Source organism: Solanum dulcamara, chromosome 9 (assembly GCF_947179165.1).
Source record: "Solanum dulcamara chromosome 9, daSolDulc1.2, whole genome shotgun sequence".
Taxonomy (NCBI): Eukaryota; Viridiplantae; Streptophyta; class Magnoliopsida; order Solanales; family Solanaceae; genus Solanum; species Solanum dulcamara.
In genome coordinates, this window is record NC_077245.1 from 70,926,177 (window position 1) to 70,935,372 (window position 9,196).

At 34.6% G+C, this 9,196-nt stretch overlaps 1 protein-coding gene across 1 annotated transcript; it reads right to left on the reverse strand.

Annotated features, from left to right (window-relative positions):
- Window positions 1-1,081: 1,081 nt before the first annotated feature.
- Window positions 1,082-6,178, reverse strand: LOC129902119 (mitogen-activated protein kinase homolog NTF6). Its single transcript, XM_055977168.1, has 6 exons — window positions 5,781-6,178; window positions 5,029-5,158; window positions 4,616-4,753; window positions 2,356-2,688; window positions 1,750-1,933; window positions 1,082-1,659 (listed from the first exon to the last, which is right to left on the reverse strand). Exons 1-6 carry the CDS (start codon window positions 5,939-5,941, stop codon window positions 1,487-1,489), a joined length of 1,119 nt encoding a protein of 372 aa, XP_055833143.1. The 5' UTR covers window positions 5,942-6,178; the 3' UTR covers window positions 1,082-1,486.
- Window positions 6,179-9,196: the final 3,018 nt, after the last annotated feature.

Below are 9,196 nucleotides of genomic sequence, written 5' to 3' on the forward strand. Positions count from 1 at the left end.
CATCTTCACATAGAGGTTGATTCTATTATCACCCAATGTTCTAATTTAAGTCATGAAATGAGGAATGTGACTCAAAAATCATGAAATTCTTGTCCAGAGTGAGCAGAATGCCGGCTTTCTCTACCCTAGTTTTGTATTACGCAGTATTGTAAAATAATATTAATATTAGAATTTGAGCAATTAAATTATACATAGAATAAAGTATAAGATCAATGTTAGTTGTATATGCTTAGCTTGTTTGTCGAGGTCAAAATAATTGAATATCATGTGGACTTTGGATTTACAAGAATGAACATTTAAAGTTTAAATGTCTGAAGTTGGACCTTGTCAAAGCCACAACTTCAGTAAAAAATGTGTGAAGTTGGCCTCGGCAAGATATTATATATCTGAAGTCTTGCCAAGGCTACCATAACTTCAAGCAAATATGGTTGATGTTTGGCAGTCAGAAGGCCGCATTTTAAACAAAACCAAACCTTCATACGTGAACTTTCGCAGCTTTAGTCACGTATGTGTGAAATTGTTTCCGGAGTGAGTAAACTTATAAAAGAAAATTAATTTCAGTTACAAATTAAATAACGATATCAAAAGTGCAGTTGGGTCTAAAACAGTCATGAAGTATCATGTTTCACTTGCGTCAGACTGGCCTTAAAGAAGCTGATTGTTATATTTGCTCAATGGCTGATACGAAAAGCAAACATTTTTGTGAAAGGATACTTCAATCTAGTATTAATTTGAGCATAAACATTACAAATTTATGTTGCTTGGACTCTTCAAAAAAACGTTGCTGACACGCATCAAGCAGCATTTTCTAAAGAATCCGAGCAACATAGTTATAAATAGGTGTAGCGGAATTAAAGCCTGTGGTATAGGCCAACAAACAATGACACGAAATGCACGTTGTTGTGGGAAAATATGGGTACGTATATTTCCAGACAAACCAGCTATACTAAGAACCCATTCCCATGGAATAAATTAATGGAGATACAAAGAAATCGTAACATGCAAAATAGTCTCAAGAAGAAAGGGAAAGGGAAACATAACTCAAAAGTGATCAACATAAATTCAAGGCAAAAAAAGCAAATCAAAATTGTAATATCAATACCACTATATTATCAAAATCTTATACAACAGCATATTCCCAAATGATCACTTAGTTTCTTTCTTTTTCATCCTTATTGTTCTTCTGTTCTATGATTTGTTTACAAACAGTTTTGAGTTTGCAAACAGAAAACATCTTTTTTTTTCCTTTTTACAGAAAATTTTGAGGGGGGAAGGATTCTTGAGTATATGAATCCATTGATTACCCCCATCATGCGTGCGCTCCCCATAACAACCCCATGTATGAACGGAGGCAAAACCCAACTCTCCAAAGCTCAGTTTAAAAGAACAATCAAACAGATGTTACAAATGGCTAACCTGCCAAAACCAAATCACACTCCAGACACTGATGAAACAAGCTGTTGAGGAAATATAGTATGGATCATCATCATTTTGTTGTATCAGGATCAAACTTTAGAGCCTCATTCCATATGAGCTCCTTTATGTCTTCCTCGCTTAGAGAGGCTTGTTCAAAGTCGAAGTTGAAAGGAGAAGCGCAAACTGGTTCCTCATTTATCTCATGGAGACTTATCATGAATGGATGATTCAACGCATCCTCAACTGCATGCACATGAAATCAACAGAAGAATCTAATGAGCAAACAATTTTAGAAAAGTAAACAAAAATTGCAGTGGTTGCCAATGAGCATACCGGTTATGCGTTTAGCTGGATCGAAAACCAACATCTTTTCTGCAAGATCAAGGGCTAAAGGGGAAACATCTGGGAAATGCTCAGAAAAGGGTTGTTTTGGAACTCGAGGGAGCTGCTTAACGTACTTCCTAGCATTGTCACTCCTTAGGAATCCAAGATCAGACTCCTCTGGTGAACCTAATAACTTAATTACAGAAAAGAGCAACAAAACAGGCTTCATAGTTGGTCTATAAAGACTGATAATAAAGTAGATCAACTATAGATGAGCATTAGAGATAGTTAATGAATATATATACTACTCCCTCCATTTCAATTTATTTGTCTTACTTTCTTTTTTAGTTTGTATCAAAAAGAACGCCTCTTTCATAATTTGGGAACTCTTTAATTTGAACATATCACATGACATGTCTAAGGCCACAAGATTAAAAGGAATTTTGGTATGTTATACATATCTTTAGTTTAAGACCACAAGATTCAAAAGTTGTCTTTACTTTTTTAAACTCCGTGCCCAGTCAAACTAAGAAACATAAATTGAAACAGAGGGACTAATATCTGGCTAATTTAGAAGAATAAGATACAACTACGTATCAGTGGAAGCAGGCATACCTTAATGATAAGCCCCAATTGCTGAGCATAGTCTCTCCCGGGAAAAAGAGGCTCTCTCTTAATGAGTTCCATCAAAATGCAACCAACTGACCATATATCAATGGCTGCAGTATATTCAGTACAATTAAGTAGTAGCTCGGGTGCCCTATACCATCGGGTAACAACATACTCAGTCATAAAATCTGCCTCGGAAGTGGTTCTAGCAAGCCCAAAATCACAAATCTTGAGGTCACAGTTTGCATTGAGTAGCAAGTTGCTAGGTTTCAGATCCCGGTGCAGAACATTAGCAGAATGTACATACTTGAGTCCACGTAATAATTGATAGAGAAAGTACTGAAAAGCATCATAAAGAGGATGTTACAAAACTTTGCCAAACCAAAGTGAGTATTCCATTGTGCCAATATACACAATATAACTAGGCATGCATTAAAACAATAAAGTGTGGATTTGTTAAATAGGAGTTAATACAGAATTATTTGAAAAACACAGCTTAAATAGTTGCAACTTGCAAGTGAGATCATTTGCTGATTTATTTATTTTTGTAACCGAGAAATCTCCAAGAGCCAGTGGTGCACCATTCGAACTCAATGGATGATCAGGCCCACTGAATAATATCATATTAAGACTAAAGTAGTTTAAACTACCATCGTTCACTTTCTAGTACTGAGATACTGAAAACTCCGGTATCAAGCCATACAAGTAAATAAAGACGGATTCAATGGACATTGGCCAAACTGATGTGGTGTAAATTATGACTGCACAAATATGGTAAAGCTTGGTCAGGCAATAAGTAGTTCTTTCTTTTTCTTTTGTGTGAGTGAAAACCTGTATGCAGCAGAAGATATAGAAACTGACAAACTGCTGTGCCATCACCAACGACACAAAATAAAGAAAATGAAATGATGAACTTAGATAAAATTTCCAATTTGAGACTTCATGAAGCATGAAAGTAAACATAACCAATCATATACAGAAGGAAACAGATTGTTCTCTCAAATTTTCTCCTATGTGTAATTAGAAGTTATGGAACTGTTTTAGGAACAAGCATAAACTGCAAATAGCATCAGATCCAGAAAGGTTACTAAATAGATCTCCCTTAAACACCATAAGCAAACCAGCTAATAAACATGCTAGTGAAAGGAGTTACTCCCTCCATTAAACTTCGTTTGGCACTATTTCCTTGTTAGTCTGTTCAAAAGAGAATGGCATATTTCTAGATTTCCCTAATATTAAGCCACAAACTTTATGACATGTTTTAAGACTATCAGAAGTCTTATACCTACACAAATGTTATGGCATATTTATGACCACAAATCTCAGGAGTCTTTATTTCTTTCTTAAACTCTGACCCAAGTCAAATAATGCTCGACAAATTGAAATGGAGAGAGTAGCTGATATGCTAATCCAACCAATGCAGTAGTGATTGGACTAGCAACTGCCTCCTCCAAAATTTCAGAACCCTCTCACATCCACCAGGATATCCCAAAAGCATGTGCACTCCCAAGTCCCCAAAGAGTCCAGAGGTGGATTTAGGACTTAAATTTAATGGATTCAATTTTTAAGATTTTCAATATTGAATTCATTGTAATGTTAAAAATCATGGGTTCAAATGTAATATTTATTGAGATTTTAGTGGATTTTTACAAATAAATCTATATTCCGTGTTGAAAGTTATGGATTCAGATGAACCCATAGCCGAAAGGCTACATTCGCCCTAGCCAAAGACAAAACAAAAGTTATTAGATATAGCAAAATCTGTCCTTTGCTCCCCCAACACTCATAGGAGTAGTTTGTTGAAAAGCTTCTTCTGAGAACACCATAAAATGTGAAATGAACTTTCAAATTTTGTAGCCATCTTCAAACCTTAAAATGGATAATTTGGAGTGTGCAGTTAGCTGTATAATAGTGCATATTCAAGTTGTTCCCAGTTCTATCCCGTTCTCACTGTTTCTGTCAAATAAATCCAGAACAGCTAGGATGAACAAATTGCTTTTCTCATTCTCGGAAATGTGTCAGGGTAAACTAACCATTTCCACAGTGTACAACTTAGTAGCACATCATGAAACAAAGAATCAGTAATTAGCATAACCAGCAAGTTTGATCTATTCATCAAACGTCAATTATAATTGCACGTATAACAAATTACTAAGACATTCTATTCAAATGAAAATTGGATTTTCTAACTGTCACAGAGTAACTGTTATACATACATTATTTAAAATTTAATGAAAAATGAGCATAAGTAGAGAGACAGACATACTTGACAGTGATCTTCTGTGAGAGCCTGTGAAGAGCGTATTATCTGATGCAGATCAGTATCCATTAGCTCATACACGATATACACATCATTGAATTCCTCTCTGTCTGGTGGTCTTACTATATCTTTAATTTTGATGATCTGCAGAACCAGTACACCAATATCAAAATCTAGGAATATTGATAACCAAATTAAAGATTATACTGAAAAAGACACTAGACGCAAAGTAATAAACTTCGTTTCAGAGACTATTGAGTGAAAACATAGTCTTTATCCGCAGATACATGACAGTCATACTGAAGATTCCATTAGCATTTGGCACAATCAAACAAAAGATATACAAAAGATTGAGGGGAAAACGAAACAAATCTCTAAGATAAAAGCACTATACTAGTTAGCAATTAATTCGAGAATACATTTTCATGATCCATGTGAGAAAGAAGTTTGATCTCGCGAAGAGTCCTCTTTGCATCAATTCTATTTTCAAATGCATTCCCAATTTTTTTGATGGCTATCTCCTCCTTTGTCTCTGAATTTGTAGCACAGCTGCAAAGGAACCCAACAAAAAGTTAATTTGCCACCCAATAAGACTAACAAGAACAGAATCCAAATCAAATCAAATCAATTAACCATAGTCATTCCAATTAACATAAATAATTCCTATAGTTTGACACTTGTTTCTCAGTCTCACTAAGGCAGGAGACTTGAAATTTATTCACAACTTTACTCACCACAGAATTCTTTCTTGTTTATCTGACATATGAGCTATGTAACTACACAAAGAAACCCCAAAAATTCTAACAAAAGAACCAAACTTTAGGAAAAAATGAAATCCAAACTACACACACATGAGCTGACCCAGTATTACTGCATTCATTTCTATCAGTTCGGATCATGTTTGTGTGTGTACCACACCCACATGAAACCCAACTGACTCTAAATTCTAAATCCGCAATTTACACACCCAAAAGAGTCTTGCAGCAGATTTAACTACACCCATTGTTTTTCGGTTCAATTCTTCTTTGTACATTGGCAATAGATTTTGGGAATAAAATTTTAAAAATCTGATCTTCAAACAAATTCAAGTTTTCCAACACAAATTCAAATTCCAAAAATCATAACTTCAAAAAGAGCTCAAAAAGAAGAATTTTAGGAATGAATGAAATACCAGACGATTCCATAAGCGCCACGGCCTACGGGTTGAATTGGAGGGACATACTTTGAGGTAACTTCAAACAAGTTACCAACAACAGTGTACTCAACATATTTGCCATCGCGAGTTGGAATTCCTTTAATTTCCACTGAATTTTCAATGTTTTCAGTTTCCATTTCTGCTTTCTCTGTATCCCTTTTCTTCTTCTGACAGAAATTGATTTGGAATATGAAGAATCTTAAGAGCTCTGTTCAAGAAATAGACCAAAAAAAAAGCTATGGGAAGGAAAGTATGAACGGATACAAAGTTTGGGTCTTTTTGGGTGGTAAGTGAGTCCGACCCGATATTTGTTGAGCTTTTTCAGTTTTGAATTTTGAATGGGATTCCCTCCCTCCCTCCTCACTCTTATGATCGTTTTCCCACTTAGTATAACTCGCTTAAAATTTAGTATTGTGGGTTGGAGTTGATTTATAGTAAAATAATGCTGACATCATTTTAGTGTAAAATTTGATGTTATGGATTGGAAATGTCTTTAATATTATTGGTTTCGTCTCAATTTATGATGGTATTAAATTGAATACGACATTTAAGAAATCAAGAAATTTTTAATCCAAAATAAAAAAGGCATAAATATTGTTGTGGTTTATCAACCATATGATAAAATTTAAATTTAGATAGTTACTAACTAAAAAGAGTGAAAATCAATTGGGACTTGGGAATATTTGGTTCACATGATAAAAATGAAATATAATTGTCACGATCTAACCCCGTGGGCCATGACTAGTGTCCGAATTGGACACTCGTATACACACTTATTATCTATAGTCAATCAGCAATTAAACATGATATAGAATTTATACGGGCAGCACATCATCTCAAATTGTCACTTATATATATACCAAAATCAACTATCTCGTGGGGAGTCTTAATTGTCAAAAATACGATAACATAATACGTAAGTCGACAAGGCTTTCACTCCGAATGTAAACGTCCAAAAACATAATCCATACTAGTACACCGGATAACATCTATACACAACTCACTCATGTGTCTACAGACCTCTAAGAGGATTAACAATAGCATATGACGGGACAGGGCCCCGCCGTACCCCTAAATACGTAAATATATACATTATAAGGATTAGTACCAAAAGTTCAGGCTCCGAGACAATGGAGCACTTCAAACTCGTTGAGTAGAATCCTAAGCTGGCGGCTCTCCAAAATAAGTATCTATACCTACGGGCATAAAATGCAGTCCCCCGAAGAAAGTGGGTCAGTACGATATATGTACTGAGTATATAAGCATAAAATACAATAAGAAACATCATAGCTAAAGTAGAGATTTCCCGAAACAAGTATGATACTCAAGAAGTCACTGTACCTGTACCTTATGAAATAAAGTCATGCATGCTTATATCATATATCATATCCGGCCCTTTAGGGACTCGGTGAATCTGTCGTATACATACATATCATATTCAGCCCATCATGGCCTCATGTCATATCATCATATACATATATACCGTACCCGGCCCTCTAGTGAGGAACTCGGTGAATTATGCAGTGAAACTGTGCACGAATACATACTCGGCCCGGGACTTGGTGAAAGATACATTAAGGCATGCACGAGTAGAGTAGTGGGTAACCATATGCATTTAAATCATCATTTGAGAATCAATAGAATAATTCAAATGAACAATCATTTGAAAATCAAGACAATATTCAATTCAAGTAACCTCCGATTGACATTATAAATTATTCCAAATATGAATTATACAGAAGTATGATTTATACTAAAATACGACTTATACCAACTTGGATGGCTGGAATCATACATATGAGTCAATACATAACGATATAAATTTTGAAAATTAAGAACATTCGCCATCCTAGTATATCTAGGAATAAGAGCTTCGTTGGAATTTTATACATTCGTCGTCCATTTATTTCATAAGATCATGCCAAAAGAAAGAAAGGTTAGCTTTACATACCTTTAGCGTTTATACGAATATGTTGCCCAATATTTTCTCAACCTATATTAAAACGTTAAGCACTATGGTTAAGCTATGAACATGAATAAAACGTATTCTACCGTTACTAGGTTATTTCTAAAAAAAAATGGGACAGCACCTCCCCTATACCGCTTACTTTTCCACTTTCAAATCAACCATATAATCATCAAGCAATATCAACAATCCAAAATATTGACATAAAGCAAAATTTATTATTGACAATAAGCCTAGAATGTTGCCACCCGAATTATGTTACCCAAAACAGTAAGTTCGGAAAACCGAGTACCTCAAGTTGTGTCCACATTTTGAAATTGAAAACGGTAAAACTGGACTTAATGACCTCATGAAACTTTTAGATCTATATCTTAAGTTTTCAACCCAAAAGAAATCAATTCAAAACTCATTTTGTACAAAAAGATATCATCAAAACACTAACAGCTATACATGAGAGATTTTTTTCAATCCAGAATCTGGACAGAATTTGTCTCATGACTCATCCCTTTTTTTCGACATCAAAACAGTAGACATAGACTACAACATAAACTTAAGAGTTGTAGGTACGTGTATTATCTTTCCAAAAAATATTTAATATCTAAAATCAAAGATCTACACAATGAGATATTCCAGAATTACTACCAGCTATACAATCCCAAAAACGGATTTGAACACTCATAATCTTCATACACCTTTTCCCTCCAAATTCAAGAACAACAACTCATCAAAAACATCAAAATAATATCAACCATTATTATACATCATTAATAAGCTAATTCCATCAATTTAAGCTACCTAAAATAACCCTTTGACCCATAAATCTCAACAAATCATCAAACTAGTTTATAACACTATTTTCTCCGTTCTAATCCGTTAAAACTCTAATTAAACTTGTTAACAATGAAAAAAGGACTTTAATATTACCTTAAGTGTGCAGCAAACAAATTAAATCTTCTACTTATTGGCTGATATCTAGCTCAAATTGAAGCCAACGCGACGTACAACAATTTTCTCTTCATGAGCTTCGGATTTCGGAACTCAAATTTTTGTCGGATTGAGATTTTCTCTCAAGAACTTCCTCTCTCTCTTTCTGGAAATTTATGGATGTTTTATTATTTGAGGATGAAGATAGAAACTTAAACAAATCCCTTAAGGATGTGGTTATTGGGCCTGACCCGAGTTAGAATCGGGTTGGGCCGAATCTACTATCCAACTTGACCCCTGTGTCTTAAAATATGCATATCTCCTTATTCCGATGTCACCTCTAGACTCACAACCTATGGTTGGAAAGATATTTCAATATTCTACAACTTTCATTTTGAGGGTTTTTCTAAATTACCAAATTATAAAGGGGTTATGGCCTCCCGAAGTCAGCTTACCCGAAACATGACTTTAAGAAAAAAAAAAATTGATGGCTTCTATTTTG